The sequence below is a fragment of the Neofelis nebulosa genome, chromosome 15 (assembly GCF_028018385.1).
Source record: "Neofelis nebulosa isolate mNeoNeb1 chromosome 15, mNeoNeb1.pri, whole genome shotgun sequence".
Lineage (NCBI taxonomy): Eukaryota > Metazoa > Chordata > Mammalia > Carnivora > Felidae > Neofelis > Neofelis nebulosa.
Genome location: NC_080796.1, coordinates 72,825,423 through 72,845,934, shown reverse-complemented (window position 1 = coordinate 72,845,934; position 20,512 = coordinate 72,825,423). Strand labels below are relative to the sequence as shown.

General features: G+C 61.3%; 1 protein-coding gene across 2 annotated transcripts in view; it reads left to right on the top strand.

The window, feature by feature from the left end:
- KIRREL1 (kirre like nephrin family adhesion molecule 1) overlaps positions 1-20,512 on the top strand; it is a 94,294-nt gene that overhangs the window by 58,563 nt on the left and 15,219 nt on the right. For both annotated transcript variants that reach the window (XM_058701825.1, XM_058701824.1), the window contains exon 2: positions 19,924-20,073. In XM_058701825.1, coding sequence (XP_058557808.1) covers positions 19,924-20,073 — 150 coding nt within the window. The remainder of the gene's footprint in view (positions 1-19,923; positions 20,074-20,512) is intronic.

Genomic DNA, 20,512 nt, shown 5'->3' with positions numbered 1-20,512 from the left:
TTCCCCACGATCAGGATTAATCATTTCTCTCCTAAACACCAAAGCCGATGACGGGCCTGAACCTTATCTTTAGCAAAAGCTATTTATTATAAATGCCTCAAGAGCAAGGCTGTGCCCCGTTAATCTCCTTATCTCCGTGGTGCTTAGTATAAACTCTGGCACACAGTAGGTCCCCGAGACTTATTGCTGATTCGCGTGGAATAGAATTGAGTGGAATTGTCCAGGGTTCAAAGTTCTTCCAGGTTTGGCCGGAAACAGAGGCAGAAAGCCATCAAGGTGGCAGGAACGGGCTGGAGGACCGAGGGCGGGCTGCCTCGGCTCTACAGGACCCCTTCCGCAGAGGCCGTTGACGAGATTTCTTGCCGACCAGTTGCCTGTGGGTGTTTGTGGAAGCGTCATCATCGCTATTATTTAATTTTTGATTCCCCCCGGACGGCGTGCTGAGTGCTGTGCCCGTGGCCAAGCTAAGCCCGTGCCGGGAGCTCGTCTTGAGCGGCTCTCAGAGCTGTTCCTGGTCCCCAGAGACTCACTTGCTCACTGCTCCAGCCCCAGAGGCTGGATTGGGGCACTGGGGGGGGGGGGGGGGGGGCGGGGGGGAGACCACAGAGCGGGAGCCACACCGGTTCCGATTTCCAGCAGGAGTGCTGCTGTCGCTACCGAAACCCGCGCCCGCCAACTCACTGGCAGAGTTCCTGGTCGCCCCTCTTCCTCCATTCTGTGCCGTTCACAGCTGACGTATATTTCATAGAGAGGTCCCTGCAGAGAGGCCCGTGCCCGGAGGCTGGGCCTACACTGACGGGGAAGGCAAGGCTCCTGACCGGTTTGCTGCTTCCGGTGTGCGTGGAGGCAGGGGTGATGGATGAGGCTCCCCCCGCTTTCCCAGAGTGCCTCCCCGCTCCTTCGTGGGCCCTCTCGATGCCCCCTGTCCCGTGTCCCCCGCCTCCCCTGGCTCTGAGAGGGGGAGCTCGCCCCTGACTGTGCCACCTGCCCTCCCTTGAGTGCATGGGAAGGGGAAGCCCGGTGGTCGGCCTCAAGAAGGTGGGAGCAAGAGAGGGCTGGGCTCAGGAGCGGATGGAGACTTCTCCGTTTCCTTCTGCACACCCACAGCTCACGTCCTTGGCTTGTGGGGCTCTAACAGAGCTGGGTTTCAAGGGACGGGCGGCCCGGGGCCCTGAAGGCAGGGGTCTGCTGAGCAGCCAAGGAGAAGCCCCCTCCGCGGGCAGCCACCCCCCGAGGCAGAAGCGGCCGCCCCTCCCTGTGCCCTGGCTGCCCAAGCACCGTCTCGGGAATGCCAGCACGCCGTTCGTCTGTGGGCCTGCAAATACTTTATTGGCATCTCGTGGTGTTGAAAGTCATGTAATTATGAGTAGAATTTATATGTCGCCAGGGTTGCCCGGGCGCCCTCCCTCCCTGCGCCTCCTTCCAGGCACTGCAAATACCGAAGGCTGGCTTAGAAAAGAATCAGACATACCCGCCTTTATGTCTATGCACCCTGTAGATAAGGTTTTAATTGAAAATTGGTTCCTCCGGTCCCTGTGCCTAATTACAAGCTGCCCACCCTGGCCCCGAGCACAGAGACCAGCCCAGCACCTGCAGGGTCCCTCGAGGGGGCGGGTCCGAGAGGGGCTGGGGGTGGCGGGCAGCCTCCCTGTCCCCCCCTGTCCACCACCAGCACCTTCTCGTTTCTTACCCAAGAGTCAGCGCTGCCCTGGCAGGCAGGGCTCTCCCTCCCCTCCCTCCTTCCTCCCGGTCCCGTGGCTGGCGACCTCGAGTGGGGATAGGACCCAGCTCGGCTCGAAGCTGGCTTCCTCCTCCCTCTGCCTGGGCTGGGCCCGCCTGGAGGCCTCCCAGCCCACCCGGGACACAGGGCCTCGTCTTCCCCAACCTGCTCTGGACCCTCCTCTCCCAGGAAGCCCCTGCAGCAGTGACCTTCCGGATCTCCTGCCCCTGTGTCCATCCTGTGGTGCAGGGGAGCGGGGGAGGGGCTCGGTCACGGGCTCCGTCAGCCTTCTCTGCTGGGGGCTCCTGGAAGCCCATCACCATGGGGTGGGAGAGGCAGGGGCCAGCTCGCTTCCCCGGGTGGGCGCCCCTGGCCTCCGCCCCCACCCACCCTCTCAGCCGTGGTCACACGTCACTGCTGTCACATGTGGCTCTAACAATAACTCCCCGCCCGAGAGCAGGAGGAAAGATTCACTTCCCGGCTCCAGCGGGCGGCTGTGAAATATGATTTCTGAAGTGTTAATAATGCATCACGTTTGGATAGCACTTTACATCTTGCCGAGCGGCTGGCTGGGCTGCGGGGCCCGCTGCTGGCTTCGCTGCAGGCCTTCTCCTCGGCAACACGGGCCCGCGCCCTGCTGCCTCAGTTTCTCTTTCTGCCGCAGCGAAGGAAGCCTTCGGTCTTGGCCTTCTGCGGGAATCTGGGGGGGGGGCCTCCCCTTGCCCTTTCCTTCTCCCGCGAAGCCCCCAGCACTGTCCCCCTCACTCGTGAAACCCTCATCAAGTGCCTGTTTTGTGCAGCACTACCACCTTGGACTTGGGGGGTTGGTTGGGATGGAGATGTACGTCCCTGCCCCCCACCCTGCCCCGGCTTTCTTGTGCGTGGGGGTGTTGGCAGGCTGCCGGGGCTCCCAGGGGTCCCAGCCTGCTCACTTCTGTGGACCTGGAGGGGGAGCCCTGCCCTGTCTTTGGGCTGCTCAAAGCCACTGAGCCTTTAATGCCCCTGGCCTCCCAAGGGCTGGAACTTTCAGCCTGCCCGCTGCAGCCTCTGCCTTTCACACGTGCGTGTCATAAGGACCCCATCTCTTCGTAGCTTCCCAGGGCTCCTCACAGACCTCGAACATTCCCCTCTGTCCGTGTCACGGAGGCCTTTTCCACCGGTCATTCCAAAGGCTGGGGAAATCTCTCCCATTTCCCAGCCCGCGTTCACAGCCACGACTCCCGGGAAGCCCTCCGGGAGTGATCCGAGGGAGAGAGAAGACGGGTAATGTTTCGCTGGGTTACCCCACGTTCCGCCACCGCTCCCACCCCTGACCTGCTGGAGAGCCCGTTACTGCCGGCTGTGCAGCATCCGCCCCTGAAAAGTATATGGAAATTCTATTTGTGTGAACTTACGTTCATTTTTAGGAGATCTGGATTTCGGGTTTCTAGGGACCCTGCTCCACCACCACCGTCTGTCTGTGCAACATCTTTGGACCTCGGTGTCCTCGTCTGAAAACGAGGCTGTCGGAAAGGTGGTCACCAGGGCTTTCTGTAACACCCTTTGATGACACGCCTACTTCAAACAATTCCCTGGTGAATTATTAGGTAAAGAGAAGAAGCCCTTTGATAAGCATGTAGTTGCCTTCCAGCTGACTGAGGCCATCGAGCAAGTCGGGGGCTGTGTTTTCCGGGGCGGGGGGCTTGCCCGTGCTGTGATGTCCTCACAGATTGCTCCTGTCTTGGGCTGAGTCTGTGGTCTGTGGGTCGGGCCTGGAGTGGAAGCTCCCGGAGGGGCCGGGCCCGGGGCTCCGTAATTCTGTTTGCACTTTGTCCTGTACCCTGGGTGCTAACTGAGGGCTTCGAGGGGCTGGGGGGGGGAGGCGGGCGCTTCCCTGCCCTCGGCCCTTCTGACTCCCCTCACTTCTCGCTTCCTGGGAAGACAATTCCTCGCAAAGTTTTCCCAATGGGTTGTGCTGCTGCTGCTGCTGAGCTGACACCGTAGCTGACGAGTTATTAAAAATCCTTCATTATTATTCTGCACCGTTTCTCTCCCTCCTCCCTCCCTGCCCTGCCCCAGGCTTGCGAGGCCCGTGGCTGTCACTGAGAGATGCCTGGAGGCCCCTAGCCAGGCAGAGGCAGCCTTTTCCAGCCCCCCCCCCACCAAAGTGCCATCCCCCCCGACCCCCCGCAGAAGTGGCAGCTGGCCAGAGGTTCGCAGCTGGGTTCCTGATCCCCTTGAGGCAGGGCTTGGGGAGCTGGTGCGGGTGTGTGGGTGCTCAGGGGTCCTTATGTCAGGGAATGGCTGGAGAGGGATCTGGGCTCTGGAGACACCTCCGAGGTGGGCACGTTCCAGATGCCACCTGGGACCTGATGCCTCATCCCGGGGAGAAGGAGTGACAGGGCAGCTCCATCATCCCACTGCCTGAGCTGGGGGTCCAAACCGAGCTCATCCATCACATGTCCCAGTAATCAGATTTGGTTGCAGCGAGAACAGAACATAATACTCAGCTCCTGTCCCAGCCTCAGTGATGGGTCCTTGGAGGAGAGCAGGAGGAGGAAGTAAAGGAGGAGGAGGGGGAGGAGGAGGGGGAGGGGGAGGGGAAGGAGGGGGGGAGGAGAAGCAGAAGGAGCAGGAGGAGGAGGTGAAGAAGGAGGAGGAGGAGGGGGAGGGGGAGGAGGGGGAGGAGGAGGTGAAGGAGGAGGGGGAGGAGGGGCAGCAGGGGGAGAAGAAGGAAGAGGGGTAGGAGGAGGAGGAGGAGGAGGAGGAGGAGGAGGGGCCTGGAGGGAGAGGCCCTGCTCCAGAGTCAGGTGACAGATAGGCAGGGTCTCCAGAGCAGCTCAGCGCCTCCATGGCCCCCTCCCCACTGCAGCACCCCACCCCTACCCCTCCACCGCCATGGGCGCCCCGAAGGGCTCCTACGGCCTGGGTCCGGGCCAGGGATCGGGGCTCAGCGTGGCGTGGGAAGGTGCTCGGGCTCTGCCTCCTGAACCCCATTCGCTTACTCGCTCTGGATTTCGGTCTGCTCAAGCTGGCGTCTTCACATCTGGCTCACTCCTCCTGGGGTCTCGGGGTCGGGGTCCCTTGGTCCTGAGCCTCAGCTTTGTTCAGCCCCACTTCCTAGGGCAGAAGGCTCTGGGCAGCTGGCTTGGAGACAAGAGGAAGGAAGCACCCGTAATTAGCCTGAGAGCTCGGGCCGGCACCCCCACCTTGACTTGGTCCCCAGGTTGAACTGTAACCATCCAGCCGGAGGGGTGGGGCAGGAACAAGCTGAGATCCGCCCGTGAGTGGCGCTGCCTTAGGGACGGTGACTCTTAGGACCGAGGTGGCCGCCGGCCAGAGCTGGGGCTTGGGTTTGCCCGGCGCCCAGCACGGGCATTGGCGTCGGCAGGGGGGTCAGGCCTGAGCGCTCTACACTTAAGGGTAGGGGTCGAGGTGTGGCTTGCGTGCTCCTTTATTCGATCGGCATCTGTCAATCACTTCCGCTGAGCAGGCGCTGAGGGAGTTTGCTGTGCTGGCCGCCTCGAAGCTCGGCTCACTTGGGACTCGGGGTTGAATGACCGTTAGGATTAGGTTCCGGTGGGAATTCGCGTTGGCGTGGAGGTGGGCTGGGGGCCACGTGTGGGGTTGCCGTGGAAATGGGAACACAGGCTGGCATGAGGCTTCTCCTCCCCACCCCCCCCCCCCCCCCGGGCTCTGCTCCTTGACAGCCCCTCCCCTGGCGTCCCTGGGCTCGGCTCTGCCCCCCTGACTTACTGGAATCCGTTTAGTGACAGCAGCCATCTGCTGGTCCTCCCGGTATCAGCCCTGCTCCTTCCCTCTTCCTCCTCCGTCCGCCCTCCCTGCATCCCTGCCACAGCTGAGCCGTCCCGCAGCTCAGTCCTGGAGCCTCCGACCCTTGCGCCCCGCTCCTCCGTCTCCCTGTCCTGGGCAGGACAGGTGAGCCGTCTCTCACCCACCCTGCCCCGCACTTCTGCACCCCTGCCCCAGGCTCGCTCCCATCTTCTGAGTCCTGCGCCTTCCTGTCTCCCGTGTAGCCAGGGCTCCAAGTGACGTGACCGTATCTCTCCTTCCCTCCTCCTTTGGTCCATTTCCCAAGGCCCACCCGTCTGCCCTTCCTCCGCTGACTGCCTTCAGAGAAACTTCTGCCCCGTCCCTCCAACTCACCTCACCACCTCTCGCTCCCCTCATCAGTCCCGTGGGACAGATGCCTCATAGGACACCTGTCCCTTCCAGCGGCCCAGCTAGGAGCTGGTGATTTTGTTGAGAAAAGTCATTTCCGCAGGAGACGAGGTGTCGGGGATGCTGGAGTCAGGGCGCTGAGTAGAGAGTGTCTCCCCCTCCCTGTTTCATTCCTGGGTGAAGCAGTGAGGCCCCAGGTCATCCCTCCCCTCCCCCGACTAGCCCCATGCTGAGACATCAGGGGGCGGCTGGATGAAGTGCCAGGATCTCAGAAGAGGCTTGGGAAGGAAGGTCTAGAATGATCCGAGCAATCTGAGTACAGCAGACCGTACTCACCGCCACCTTCCATTTCGGAGAACCTGCACACACACCTGCTGAGGGCCGGGTTTCCAGAGGCTTCTCTGTCCCCCACTGTCCTCCCTGCCCCCCTCCTCTTCCTTTCCCTGGCTCTCGGAGCCCCCCCCCCCCCCCGTGCTCCTGTGAGGACCTCCTCCCACCCCACCGCATCCATTCTTGGGAGGACGGTGAGCTTGATTGACTCTGATAACCAGGGGAGGCGTAAGCTGCTCTTTGGAATGCACGGCGCCCGTCCCCCTCGCAGGGAGATAATCGAGGGGGAATATTGGCTCATCCGGGAAATGAGGTGCTAAATTTGTTGTGAGATCCGTGTCACAAGCAATCAAAGGGAAGTTCTCTCCATCGAGGGCTGGGCAGCGAAATGAGCAATCATTAGGTTGTTGCAGAGACTGGGGACAGCGGAGGTGGAAGAAGGAAACCCCCCTGCCATTCCCCTGGTGGGGGGCACACAGGACCTCAAATAGTGAAGGAGAGAATCAGATGCAGGGAGGGTAGGAAGGAAGAGGCAGGCTGCCTTCTCCAACGTTCCCCCGCACCTGGACATCTGACCCTCTTTGCCACAGACCCCCAAGCCCCTCTTCGTGCAACCTTAGTGAGCACCTCCGTCAGCCACCTGCTCCTGGCTTCTCTGGTGTCTGGGTGGCCCCGAGGCTGACAGGGAACACGGGGGTGAGGGGACAAGCGAGCAGGGCTGGGCGTCCCCAAATCAGTGAAGATATCGGTGAACAGAAGAGTTGAAAAGGGCGCGTGCGGGAAGCTGATGGGGGCTCAGACCAGAGCGGCCGTCTTGGGTGGCACCGGGAGGCCTGCCTGGAGGAGGGGGATCTGAAGGTTGCGAGGCCGTGGCAGGGTGACTGGCACGTACACGTGTGAGTTGCTCTTCCCCTTCTGTTCACCACCGGCCCCCGTCAGAGCTGCCCTGGCTTTTGCGAGCGTCCGGGTCCCAGGAAGAGTCGTCAGCGTGCACAGGCTTGACAAGAAGGTGTCTCCATGGACCCTGGTCGTGCGTCCGCCGCCGATGTCCCGCAGACCCCCGGCCGTGGTTCGCGGAGTGGTTTCCGCGTCCCCGGGCCTCCCCTGTTCTTGGGGGATTGTGATCCAGCTGAAAGGAAACTGAGGCGGGCAGGAGGGGAAAGATGAGCAGAGCCCGCCCTTGCAGCCCCACCGTCATCAACCCCGCAGGCCCACCCCTGGGTGCCCCCCGCCCTGCGGGGTGGAGTGCAGCCACGTGGGGACCCGCACCCACGTCGCTGATTACAGAGCCCGCGCCTCGGGCTCCCTGGGCTCCTGCAGCAGATTAACGTTCCACGCCCCTTGCACTCGCAGGATGAACCGAGTCAGATGGATCGATTCAGCAGCCGGTAGGAGCTGCTTTACTTTATGCAGGATTGATCCAGATGACCCCACCTTGGGGCCTCCAGAAGTGCCTCTGTGGGAAATCTTTTTAATGGAGACTAATTGGAAAAGCCTAGAATGTCCTAGCTATGGTGGCTACGTCTCAACAGTCGTGTACGGATGCCCAGTAACAAGCTCACGAGTGGCGTGAACGCAAACAAGGACACACGCACGCCCCCCCACACGCACACACGCACCAAGTAGCCGCCTTTCTGCTTCCCACTCGCCCGGCGGGGCCGACACGTTGCAGCTCTCCCTGCCCCTTGGATCAGCCACCTGGCCTCCACTTTGGTCTTTCTGAATCTACACCTCTGTCTTGGTCTGTGTCCAGTGTTTCTCAACAGCACAGAAATTTCTGGAAGGTGGAGACTGAGGAATGTGCCCACAGGGGGAAAGGGTTTATTTTTCATTTTACTTTTTATTTATTTTGTTCTGAGAGAGAGAGAGAGTGTGTGTGTGTGTGTGAGTGGGAGAGGGGCAGAAGGAGAGAGAGAGAGAGAGAGAGAGAGAGAGAGAGAGAGAATCTCAAGCAGGCTCCATTGCCAGTACATAGCCCGACGTGGGGCTCGATCCCACGACCCCGGGATCACGACCTGAGCCGAGTCAAGAGTTGGATGCTCAACCGACTGAGCCACGCAGGCGCCCCCACAGCGTTTAATTTTTAAAGAGCTATGACCTTAGTTCCAGTTTCTTTCTGCACCTGGTTTCCAGTGGCTTCCCACTGCTCACTGGTCCTTTATGCCTCCATGTCTTGGCTCATGCTGTTCCCTTTGTCTGGAATGCCCTCCTCCCGCTCTCTGGCTGTTGAAATCCTGCTTGTCGTCAGGCCTCAATGCACTTCTCATCAGTAAGTGTGTATTTATTGAATATCTACTGTGTGCCAAGCAAGGCCTCCAGTGTCCAGCCTGCACGAGTGGAGGAGGCCAGAACTAGCAAAGGCCAGCAAGATCCGGGTCTCAGGCCAGGGGAAGACCAGTATGGAAGTCAGACGTACGGAAAAATGCAGCCTTTTCACTCATCTAAGGTACTTTGTCCTCCGTTGCTCCTACACCATGGCACTCGTCGTGCTGTGTCGCCCGGATCGTTGGCCGTGTCTCTTAGACTGCGCTCTGGGAGGCGGGACCAGCCCAGCGCCCAGACAGTGTTTGCTCTGCATTCGGCACCAACAGCGTATTTATCGCATGAGTGGATAAATATTGAAGGGAGCTGACTTTCTCTGGGTTCAGTTGCTTTATCCATAAATTAATTCAAATAGTCCAACAGCAAGCATTTGTTGAGCACCTACTGTGCGCAAAGCACTTTTGCCCTCGCCACTTAGGAAAATGCACCTGTATGATTACATCTGTTGTCTCAAAGAGTTTACGAGTCTTGTGGAAAAGGAGCCCTAATGAAACACGGCTACAGACCAAGCCGTGGGTCTAAATTGACACGATTCTATGCTTGGGCCCCATCGCTGACGTGTTGAGTTTCATGATTAATTGCCCGGAGACAAAAGCTTTCCTTATATCTCTGCCTTCTGTCCTAGCCCGTTTTTTGACCTGTTCTTTTTCTCTGCCCCTGGGCTCTGTTCAGAATTTCTTCCTTTAAACTTTGGTCCTGCAAACCATTTCAGTCCACCTTGATCGAACTGTTACAGGCTGATTATTTGATAGGCGCGTGTCTAAGTAAGAAGAAAGTATAGGAGGTGTGTAAATAGCATCATAAAGCACGAGAACTGAAAGAAAGAGACCTTAAATATGACCCCGAGCCCTCTGGCGCATTGTGGACAGGCGATCGTCCACCCTTATCTGAACACCTCTGGGGCTGGGGAGTGCGCTGCCTTGTGCTACTGGAAAGTTCTTATATGGGTAAAAACCAGCCTGGTCCCTTCGGGGCCACAGTCACTGCTGTCTGGCGTGGAGGCTTGTAATGGAGGCCAAGTGATGGACCGTGGGGATGCCCCGGTGCCGTGGGCTTTCAGTGTGTCTCCTAAGTCGGCCTTTCTCAGAGACACTGCTGGGGAGCTGGTGCTGGGCTAGAGCCCCCCACCCCCACCCCCGTGCCTCCCTGTGTGAGTTGCTCACCTGGCTCATAAAGCCTGTTAGCTCCATCTGGAATTTCTAGAGAAATCTTTGAGGTCATCTGTGACCTCCCGGCCCCAGAAGGAGATAAAGTCTAACACCTAGATCTCCTGGGCTTTTTCTTTTTTTTAATTTTGAGGGGAGGGGGGCAGGGGGCAGGAGGGGGTGCAGAAATACAATAGAGCTCATTCAACTCAGAAACGGACAGGTGTCCTTAAGAGCCACTGCTTGGCAGGAGAAGACCCAAATCTCCTGACTCTTTCTTTTTTTTAATTTATTTTGGAGAGAGAGAGAGAGAGAGACAGAGCGCGAGCAAGGGAGGGGCAGAGAGAGAAGGAGACACAGAATCCGAAGCAGGCTCCAGGCTCCGAGCCATCAGCACAGAGCCCGACACGGGGCTCGAACCCACCAACCTCAACATCATGACCTGAGCTGAAGTCAGATGCTTAACCGACTCAGCCACCCAGGCACCCTCCCCCCCGCCCCCAAGGCTCTTGGTTTCAGGGTGAAGGCGGGAGAACGCATCCTTACTCCTGCCCGCCTCCGTCTTCTGGATTTCTGAGTTGATGCTATTCATTCTGGAGACTATTCCTAAAGGTGCCAGGAAACCAATCCCGAGAAGGTCTGGGAAGCAGCCTGCATTTCTTCCTGGCCTTGCAGCCTGCGGCAGGGGAGACTCAGGGGTCCCATTCTGGCCGCTGCCAGACCGTACACAGAAGCCACATCCCTAACGGGATAACTGAGAAAAGGTTTCCTTGAGCTGAGAACTGGCCGGAGGCCCCGGGAGGAGGGAGTGGGGCTGGGCCCCGGGCCGGGCAGGCGGGTAGCAGGTGAGGCTGGTGCATGGACCCCTCTGGAAGGCCTCCCCCAGGACGCCTGTGGAGGGACCCGGCCAGATGGGCCATCTGCTCTGTGAGGGGGAGACCAGGCCTGGAGTTTCCTCAGACGCTGCCCCACCTCACTCTCTCCTCCTGGCCCTGCCTGGCTAATCCTTTCTGAAATCCCTTCCATTTCTCAAGGATTTCACTCCTTTCCCTTGACCTAAATGCTCATGGCCTGGCCAGAAGGTGGCCTCAGATCCCTGCCCCCCGCCTGCACCGCCCCGGGCCTCCTTCTCTCTGTCCCGCTTTGTCCATCTTCCCGGCCTTCTTTTCTGTAGCCTCCCTCTCGCTGTCCCTTCCCCTCCCTCCTTTTGGAGAAGGAGGGTTTCTGGGTAAGGACTCGTCCTCTCCTCTCTTGCCGCCTGTGCAGGATGGGCAGGGCTTGGGCGGCCTGCCGACGGGGCGTCCGCGGTGGGGAGGCAGGCCTGCCCCGAATACGTCTCTCCTTTACCGACCCTCAGTTTCTTCGCATAAAGGTGTTGCATTAGTGGTGAAGGCCCTGTGCCGCTCTGACCTTCAGACTCTCTTTCTCATTGCATTTTCTTGTTTCCTTCTCTTTCAACGCCTCAGCCAAGGACACCTCAGCTCCTTCCTTCCTTCCTTCTTCCTTCCCTTCCCTTCCTCTTTCTCTGCTCCTTTTCCCTGCCGCTCTGCGGGCGTGGGGACGGCTGGGGGGCGGCAGGTACAGGGTCGGGCGGCGGCAGAGGGCCCGCTTCCTTTGCCGCCCCTCCCCGCCCCCCACACCATTCCCAGCACCTGGCCCCATCTCCCAGGCCTCTGGCTTTGTGACAGTCCTGGCCCCGGCCGCCCCCCTCCTCCCCTGTGTCCCCTGTCTGCACTAAGTCCTTGCCAGCCACCTGCCTCCTCTCCCGCGCCGCCCTTCCCTTCCCACGGAAGCCAGATTGAAATTCGGTTTTTCAGCAGAAATGTCCACCGTTCCTGCCACTCCCCTTCCTGCTCCCGCTGTCATACCTGCTACGGCCAACCCCACTTGGGCTCACGGTGCCCTTGTCCTTCCCAGAAAACGTTCTCAGGCTCCCCTGCCAGGGCACATTTGCATAGAGTTGTCAGATCGGGTCTGGCCCGGGTGTCGTTGGGCTGGCAGGGCGGAGGGGGCTGGAGGTCCAACTGGGAGCCGCGGCGGGGGAGGGGTGCCTGTGTCTAGCTGCACCTGCCAGTGTCTTTTAGTTCGGGAGCTCAAAGTCCTTGTGAGAGGGCCTGGGCTGACAGGTCACCTCCGAGACCGGGACCGCCCGCCCTCTGCCCCCCCTTCTCCCATCCTGAGCCTAGCGCAGGGGCTGCGGGGAGGACTGGTGGGGAGTGCCTTGCAGGGGAAGCAAAGAGTGGCCTTCCTTCCTGTGCTGGGGCCCCATCTGGGTCTTCTGCACCACGGTCCTAGGGTCACAAAGCCACAGACTGCCCTCTACACCCTGTGGGGAGGCTGCCAGACTGGCCCGGCTGCAGGTGCACCGGCCCTCTCCCTCACAGTCCAAGAGGGACGGGCACAGAGCTGAGTCCTTGGAGCGTCAGCAAGGCCTGGCTGAGGCCCCGGGACAGCAGACGACGCTGCAGGATCTTAGAACATCACAGCGGGAAGGCCCTTGGGGTCCAAGCGTTCAGCTCCCTCTCTTTATAGTTTAAGGAAGCTGAGACCCAGACAAGTGAAGTGACCTCCCCAAAGTCACCCCGTTGGGTGGGGGCAGCGCCGGGACCAGACAAGCCCACATCTCCTGACTTCCGGCCCACAGCGCGTCTGTCCCTCCCTGGCAGGGGCTGGGCTAGGTGCCCTTGTCTCTTTCCAGTTTCTGTCCTGCTTCTCCGTGACTAATCCACTGGCCCAGACCAATAAGCCCATGCTCCCCATCACTGGGAGTACCAGCCGGGGCCCTGGGGCCAGCTTCTGCAGCCGGCCTCTGTGGTCTGCTCAAATGCAAGGAAACCAGGCCAGATTGTGGCCACTTGTAAAATCCCATCTGGTCCCTGGAAAGATGCCCCTTCGGCTGTCCCTACCATACCCCGGCCTTGGAGATGGCATCAGGCTGGCTTGGCCAGGCAGACTGGTGGGAGGGAGGAGAGACGGGTTCTTCTGCCTGTGACTTGGCGTGGGGGTGGGAGGGTGGGAGGGTGGGAGAGGTTGGTGGGGAGGTTGAGTCAAGGCACCGAGGCCCCTGCTGCCCAGGGTGACTTTTTCAGGTCAGACCGTGAAACGAAGGCTGGCAGACAGCAGGGTGGGGCCGCTGATAGTCTGAATGTTTGCAGACTCGTCTGGGGGCTCACCCGGAGGTCCGCTCTCAGCCACACTTGAAGTTAACCTGCTGGGAGCCTCCTGACCCCTGGTTCATCACCTGTCAGGGCCTCTCGAAAAAGCCACATCACATCTGGACGTTTCTGATTGTGGGCTGGACTCTGTGTCCTCCAAATCGGCAGAGCCACGGCCCTCGTGCCCCGGCAGCGGGGAGCTCCTGGCCCCAGGGTCCCGAGCCCCCTTCTGTCTGCATCCGCGTGTCTCTGCTCCCCGCGTCCTCGCTCTCTCCGCCCCATCCGGCACCCCTCCCGCCCTCCCCCTCTCCCTCCCTCCCTTCGGCTGCCTTCTCTCCTCTATCAAAGGTGCAAATCTGCCTTTCTCCTCTCCTTTCCCCTTGGCTGGCCCGGCCCCGGAGAATCATGATCCTCTTTTCTCCGTGAGATGAGAGAAGCCAACGGGAGGGCCCCCCCCCCCACCCCCGGCTGTTGTATTTTTCATGGAGCAGGAAGGGAACGGCTGGGGTTGGGGAGAGGGTCTGGGGGGGACGGTGGGCGAGCGAAGATGTGAGAGCAGGCAGCGGGGCCAGCGGGGCTGGAGGAGGAGTGCAGTGTGGAGAGATTTAGTTCCATCTGAAAGCTGTCGGTGCGAATCAAAGGCTTCCCTTTGAACCAGCAGCAATCTGGAGTGCAGAGCTCGGGGACGGCTCCGCCCGGGGGCCTCATTACTGCATGTTTGATAAATCCGGGGAGACAGGGCCCGGCCTCCGCCAGCCCCTCTCCTGCAGCCCAGCTTCCTCGGCCTCTCGTGTGCGTGGCCCACTCCCTCTCTGGTTCCTGGCTGGCCCGGCAGGCAGGGCTCTGGGAACACGTGTGCCGAGGCACGGGCGCGGACAGGGGCCCGTGGGGTGCAGAAGCATGTGCCTGCATGCAGTTGTGTGAGAGGGCTGTGTGTGCACCGTGAACATGTGTGCAAGACGGTGTGTGTGTACCATGAACATGTGTGCAAGACGGGCTGTGTGTGCACTGTGAACATGTGTGTGAGACGGGTGTGTGCGTGCCATTGAACACGTGTGCGAGGCGGGCGTTTGTGCACCAGCGAACACGTGTGCGAGAGGGCTGTGTGTGCACCGTGAACATGTGTGCAAGATGGGTGTGTGTGTTCACCATGAACATGTGTGCAAGACAGGTGTGTGTGCACCAGCAAACACGTGTGCAAGAGGGCTGTGTGTGCACTGTGAAGACGTGTGTGAGACGGCTGTGTGCACACCAGTGAACATGTGTGTGAGTGCGCTGTGTGTGCACCGTGAACATGCGTGCAAGATGGGTGTGTGTGCACCGTGAACACGCATGCGAGAGGGCTGTGTATGCACCATAAATGTGTGCAAGATGGGTGTGTGTGCGCTGTGAACATGTGTGCAAGATGGGTGTGTGTGCGCACCATGAACACGTGTGCAAGACGGGTGTGTGTGCACCGGCGAACACGTGTGCGAGAGGGCTGTGTGTGTACCGTGAACACGTGTGCGAGAGGGCTGTGTGTGCACTGTGAACACGTGTGCGAGAGGGCTGTGTGTGCACCGTGAACACGTGTGTAAGACGGGTGTGTGTGCACCGGCTAACACGTGTGCGAGAGGGCTGTGTGTGCACCGTGAACACGTGTGCGAGACGGGTGTGTGTGCACCAGCGAACACGTGTGCGAGAGGGCTGTGTGTGCACCGTGAACACGTGTGCGAGACGGGTGTGTGTGCACCAGCGAACACGTGTGCGAGAGGGCTGTGTGTGCACTGTGAACACGTGTGCGAGAGGGCTGTGTGTGCACCAGCAAACACGTGTGCACACGTGCTCCGCACGGGACACACGTGCCCACAAGGAGAACGTGGTATGTGTCTGAGAATCTGTACGCTAGAGGTCACTTCCTAGCTCTGAGTCAGAAATGGGACTCGACCTCTGTCCTCACCAGGTCCAACGGGAACGGGAGGGGACTCCGGGGCAGGTGGCCTCTCCTGGCATAACTACACGTGAGGGCTGAGGAGGGGTGGGGGAGGAGAGGCTCTCCCAGGGGGCGGCATCAGGGGGGAGGTGCAGAGGCACCAGGGCCCCCTTGCACGATGGCCAGTCTGTGCCAGGAGGTCCCAGCGGTGGTGAGAGTAGGGAAGACAGCAGTGGCCGGGTGGGCACGGTGACAGTCCGGGAGCCAGGTGTCCTGGCCCTTTGCTCTGTTCACTGGCCCCGCTACTCACCAGCCGTGTGGCTGCCGGGAAGTTGCTCTTCTCTGAGCCTCAGATCCTCACTGGGGAGAATATGGGCGCCCGCCTCATTGGGCGGTTTTGTACAAGAAGCGAGCTGGCCCCGGGGAGGGGCGCGGCCCGGGGAGGGGCGCGGTCCCGGGACTGGCACTTACAGGCAGGGGCTGTTTGTTATGACGGCTGCTGGTGGACGTTGGGGGCTCAACACTTAGCGTTTTGCAAATCGCTGAAGCCTCTCTGCGTGCCGCCGATGTCCTTCCAGCCTTGGGAACGGCTGCGTCCTCCGCGCAGGGGTATGCACGCGAAGCTTCTCCTGTGGCTGGTGACAGCGCGTAGACCAAGGCCCCTGTGGCTGCAGGGTGCTGGCCAGCCCCGCGTCGAGGAGCACGGCCCTCCCCAGAGGCTCACGGGATGATGCTGGAAGTCTGAGGCGAAACGTGAGGATCGGAAGTCGTGGATGGGCGTAGAGGGTCTCCGGGGTGGGGACCGTGAGTCACGTGCATCCAGGAAATGCTTCTTGCGTATTCCTGTGGCGTGGCACGGTGCCAGCGGCAGGGGCCGTGCATCTGAGAAGGCCGAGTTTCTTCTCGTCTCTGCCACTAAGCAATGTCTGGGCCATAAGCGCCCTGAGCCTCATTTCCCTTTCCTCGAAAATGGAGATAGCAGCCACCGCCATGCAGTGGATTATCAGGCGGGAAATGTCTGTGAGGCACCTGCCTCGGTGCCTGGTGCCTAGCTGGCATCTCATAATTGGGAGTTATCATTATGAAGGGACATTGCTGGGACTGAAGGGACAAGGAAGGTAAATCAAAGCGTCTCTTTCTCCAGGGGCTCCCAGGAGAGTGGGAGAGACCGAAACGCACACACCAGTAACTTGTTATCCAAGGCAGGCTGTGAGAAGTGTTGTAGCCAGAAGCCCTAACAATGCGGGGGCAGAATGGGGGAGGGGCTTGGAGGGGGGGGCAGCGAGAGGTGGGTGGGCAGTCGGGGGGGGGGGGATGCCCAGGGAACCTGAAAGGAAGGAGGCCTGGGAGAGAGGGGGGCGGGGAGGTGGAGGGATAGGGGTGCGTGCAGCTCTGAGCCCTCCTCAGCTCAGGTGAGAAGCACAAGCCCCTTCCCCCGCACCCCTTGTGCTCCAGGTGTCTCCCCAGCTGTTCACCTGCCTGCAGACCCCGGGGGGGGGGGGGGTCTCCTGTCCCGGGTCGGGGCACCTGCCCAGCCTCTTGGCACACACGTCTAAGGGGAAGAAGTGTGCAGAACACGAGAGGCCCTCTGCCTCTCCCCCTCCATCTCCAGGACGCTCCCCTGCCTTGGCCTGGCTCCGTGACTCTTGAGGTCTCTGTCACCGGGTCCTGCCTGCTGCCTTTCCCTGCAGACCCCGCCTCGGGCCTGTCTTTCCCTCTCCTGGCCTCCTACTCACCAGGACCAAGTCTGCCCCTCGCTCCTCTCAGCCTCCTCCGTGAGGGTGTCCTTGCCAGCCTCCCCCCAGTCCGTGTGGCCCCACGCCGTCCCCTCCCGTCCCCTGCCCTGTCTCTGCCTCCGCAGGAGCCTGACCGACACAGGCATACTCTGCCTCCCTTTCCTTGATGGGGTCAGGGGGTGGGGCGCAGGGCGAAGAGTGCTTACTTCTTCGGAACACCTGCTGTGGGCCTGGCAGCCAGGCCACTGTGCTGGGACAGCACGGCAGGGGGCTCTGAGGGACACAGTCCAGCCTCCAGGAGCCCCCAGGGCTCAGGCGCAGGGGTGGGCAGCACAGTGGGAACCACACGATAGCAGAGGTAAGAAGTGAGCAAGAAGGGTTCTGAGGGCGAGTGGGGAGCCATGGAAGAGAAGACTTCACAGGAGGTGAGTGGGAGAGCAGGGTCCCCCCCCCCCCCCCCCCGCCCCCGACCAGGCAGGGTGACAGAAGCCTGGAGAGGGCGCAGGAGCTGATGAGGGCAGCGTTCAGCCAGGTCGGGACAACCCGCGGGATCCGGCCTCTGTCTCAGACGCTGTCTTGACTGCAGGGGCTGCTTTGGGGCAGGAAAACGTGCGTGTGCTTTTCCCAGGTTCAGGACCCAGGCTGCTCTCCCATTGAGTGAGATTCCCGAGACCTCTTCATCTTCCCTCCCCTCTGACTCTTCAGGGTCATTGCTTCCATCCCTCTGTCTCCCGGCTGAGTTGCTTCAAGTAGGCCTAAAGCAAAGCAGGTTTCACTCTTAGATCCCCGAATCGATGGGTGTCGCCTTCTCGGTCATGTCCCCGCTCCGGTCTCCGGGGTGCCTCTAATTATCCAGCTGCCAAGGGGCGGGGAGGGCCGTAGCCGCAGTGAGTGGGCCCATGCAGGGGGAGGTACCGGGCCTGCCTTATGCCTCACCCAGGAGCCTTCACAGAAGGCCGGAGGCAGGCGTTATCACGCCTTGGTTTACCAGTGAGGAAGGGAGGCTCAGAGAGTGACTTGGCCAAGGTCGCAGTTAGGAAGTGTGGTGCGGGCACTGTGCAAACCTGCCTGTGCTCCTATGACCCCTGTGCTCCTAAGAGGGACCCTGAAGTCTGTGCCCAGACTTGTCGCTGTGCAGGCCAGCTGGGCTGGGGGGTGGGGGGGGGCACGCCCAAGCCACCGGCCCCTCCCTCCGGCAAGGTCCCCATCTCTGCACACGGCTTCACACTCCATCCTGCTGCAACGTCAGCTTCTTAGTGTTTCCTGGAGACCTCGCTGGGAGTCCAGGGTGTCCGGTCACACAAGAAAGCTGTGAATACGAGTCCCATCTCTGAGGCAGGGTGACTTGGGCTCCGGGGCCAGGGCCGTGGGAAGGAGAATCGTGCGTGGGGGTGGGGGTGGGGGGCTCGCAGCGGGTAGCAGCACTAGGGAATGCGCAAAGATATGAATAAATTTGAATAATAATGAGGGCAATGCCTGAATTAATAATGCTCGCTGCTCACCTGACCCCCCCCCTCCCCCAGGATCTCAGCACCTGCCGCTGGAATCCCTGGAAATGCGGGATGGATGGCAGGTCGGCAGAGTCGGGGGCTGCCCATGGAGTGTGCAGAGGGGCCCCGGTTCTAAGTTCCCAGCCCCTGCGGACCCCAGGAGCTGAATTTGTACACTAAACCGAGAGCAGAGGCTGCCTCGTTGTATTAAATCATACGCTGGCCATCACTCCCAGCCCTGCCCCCTCTCTCTCTCTCAGTCCCCTTTGTGTACCGCAAACAATGTGGGTGTCAGATGTCCAGGGGGACTCAGAGGGGGGAGATGGCACGGCCCTTGGCTTTGGAGGAGAGGTTTCCTTTCTGGTAGAATCGGTGGGTCATATGCCTCCACCCACCAGCTGCCTTCTTCCCCATGACAAAAACATGGGCAAAGACTCTTACAGTTTGGGACAGGAACGTCACGGACAGAGCTGTGACAGCAGGGCTGGGCGATGAGACAAGCTGTGTTTGTCCAAGGAGCTACGGGATCAATCCAGGAGGACTTCCTGGAAGAAGAGAATGTGGGGCCAGTTTGGAGAGAAGGGGAGAAAGGGAGCTCCCATCCAGAAGGGAGGGGATGAAACCTGGGGGGGGGCCTGTCTCTGGTGGCTTCGAGGGAGGTCTCAGAATGAGGAGGGACAGGTTCCCTCTGCTTCCACAGAGGAGTGGAGAAGAGAGAAATTTTGGAAAGGGTTGGATGCGGGGAACCGTGGTCTCTGTGGAGACCTGGGAGCTGGGGAGGGAAAGGAGAGGGAGGAGTCCCCTGAGCTCTGGACCAAGCTGACAGATTGGGGACGAGGCCCGGAGGCCCCAGACCTCAGCCTCTGCCATCTCCCCTCTCCACACAGCCCGGGCAGCCGGAGGGAGGTGCCCAGGCCTGCCCCGCCGGCCGGCGGGACCAGCGCTGGCTCGCGGGGGTGGGAGCCGGTGGGGGGATGGGGGGGGAGCAGCCGCAGTCCAATTCCCTGCTCCATTTGGGCTCCACAATTAAAGGCAATTACGCAGCAGCTTCTCTAATCAAACGCTCCCGGCCGGGCGGCCATGTGTGGCTCGGCAGCCGGAGGGAGAGCGGGACAGTCACACGCGCGCTCGGCTCCCCCACGGCGGGCGGCTCAGCACGGGGCGCCGTGTCCGCATGTCCGCACCCGTGCCCCGGAGCTGGGGGGGCAGGGGGCAGCCACACGGGGTGGGGCAGGCGAGCGTGCCGAGAACTGGGCTCCGAGGCTCGTCGTGGGCCCCCGGAGACCCAGGCAGCCTGTGGCCGCGCCTGCCCTCACGTGCCCACTGCGTGCGTCCTCGGGGACGGTCCTGCGTGGCTGCGCACGTGTGCTACCTCACCGTGCCTCCTATGACACGTGCAAGGGTACTGTGGCACATCCATGCCCCGGGATTGAGGGGGGGTGGTATGACCCCGTCGTGGACGCGGCACGTGTCGAGGGGGGTGGAGGGAGGCAGCAGGTGGCGGGCCAGTCCCGGGAGCTGGAGGGCCGAGCCTCAGGGTCGAGTCTGCACTCTGCAGCTTGCTCCCCCTGCCGCTCTTTCCCCTCCACCACTGCCACTGCCACACACCCCCCCCGCCCCCGCCGGCACCCTCGGGTAATTTCCTCGCCCCTCTTTCCTCGCCCCTCGGACCTCAGTGTCCTGCCTGCAGCACGAGAGGGTTGTCCCGGCCCCGTGCCAGGCCCTTCTGTAACACCACGCCCCTCCCTCTGGCGGCTGAGCCTCGGCTCCCAAAACCCGGTCCTGTGGGGTGGGGAGGGGGCGGGGGAAGGAGGGAATCGGGGGGGGGGGCGAGCATGTGCATCTTGGAGGGAAGGGCTGGGCTGCAGTAGGGCAGGGGCTGCAGGGTGGCCGCTTGCTGGAACCCCTTCCCTGCCGCGTGGCCTTACCCCGTGCCCGTTTATCTCCGCCAGGGACCCAGACCCGCTTCAGCCAGGAGCCGGCCGACCAGACCGTGGTGGCAGGACAGCGGGCCGTGCTCCCCTGCGTGCTGCTCAACTACTCGGGCATCGTGCAATGGACCAAGGACGGGCTGGCGCTGGGCATGGGACAGGGCCTCAAAGGTGAGTGGGCTGCCCCCGCCCCCTCCCGCACAGCATCCAGCCTCTCCTGTCCTTGTGCCCCGTCCCCAGCACACGCTCCTGGGCGGCCACCCTTCTCTAGCTCCTCTCCGAGTCCCCTCTCTTGCCTCTGCCCGGGCGACGTCTGCTCAGAGGCCAAAACCCATTTTGGTGTCAGCCTGGGCACGTACTTCCCTACGCATTCCGGAAGACACAGCCGGTGCTGAAGCATACGTGACGATTCAGGAAAACACAGCCAACAGCCTCCTATATGACGGAGCAAGGGAAGGCGCTTTGGGGAAGGCCTCCCGCCAGTGGATGAGCAGAAAGACACCTCGGTTCTCATGCCTCTGCCGCCTGTGAGCTGGGCGGCCTTAGGAAAGCCGCTTCCCCTCTCTGGGCCTCAGTTTGCTGCTGTGCAAGACGAGGCGTCGTAGTCACG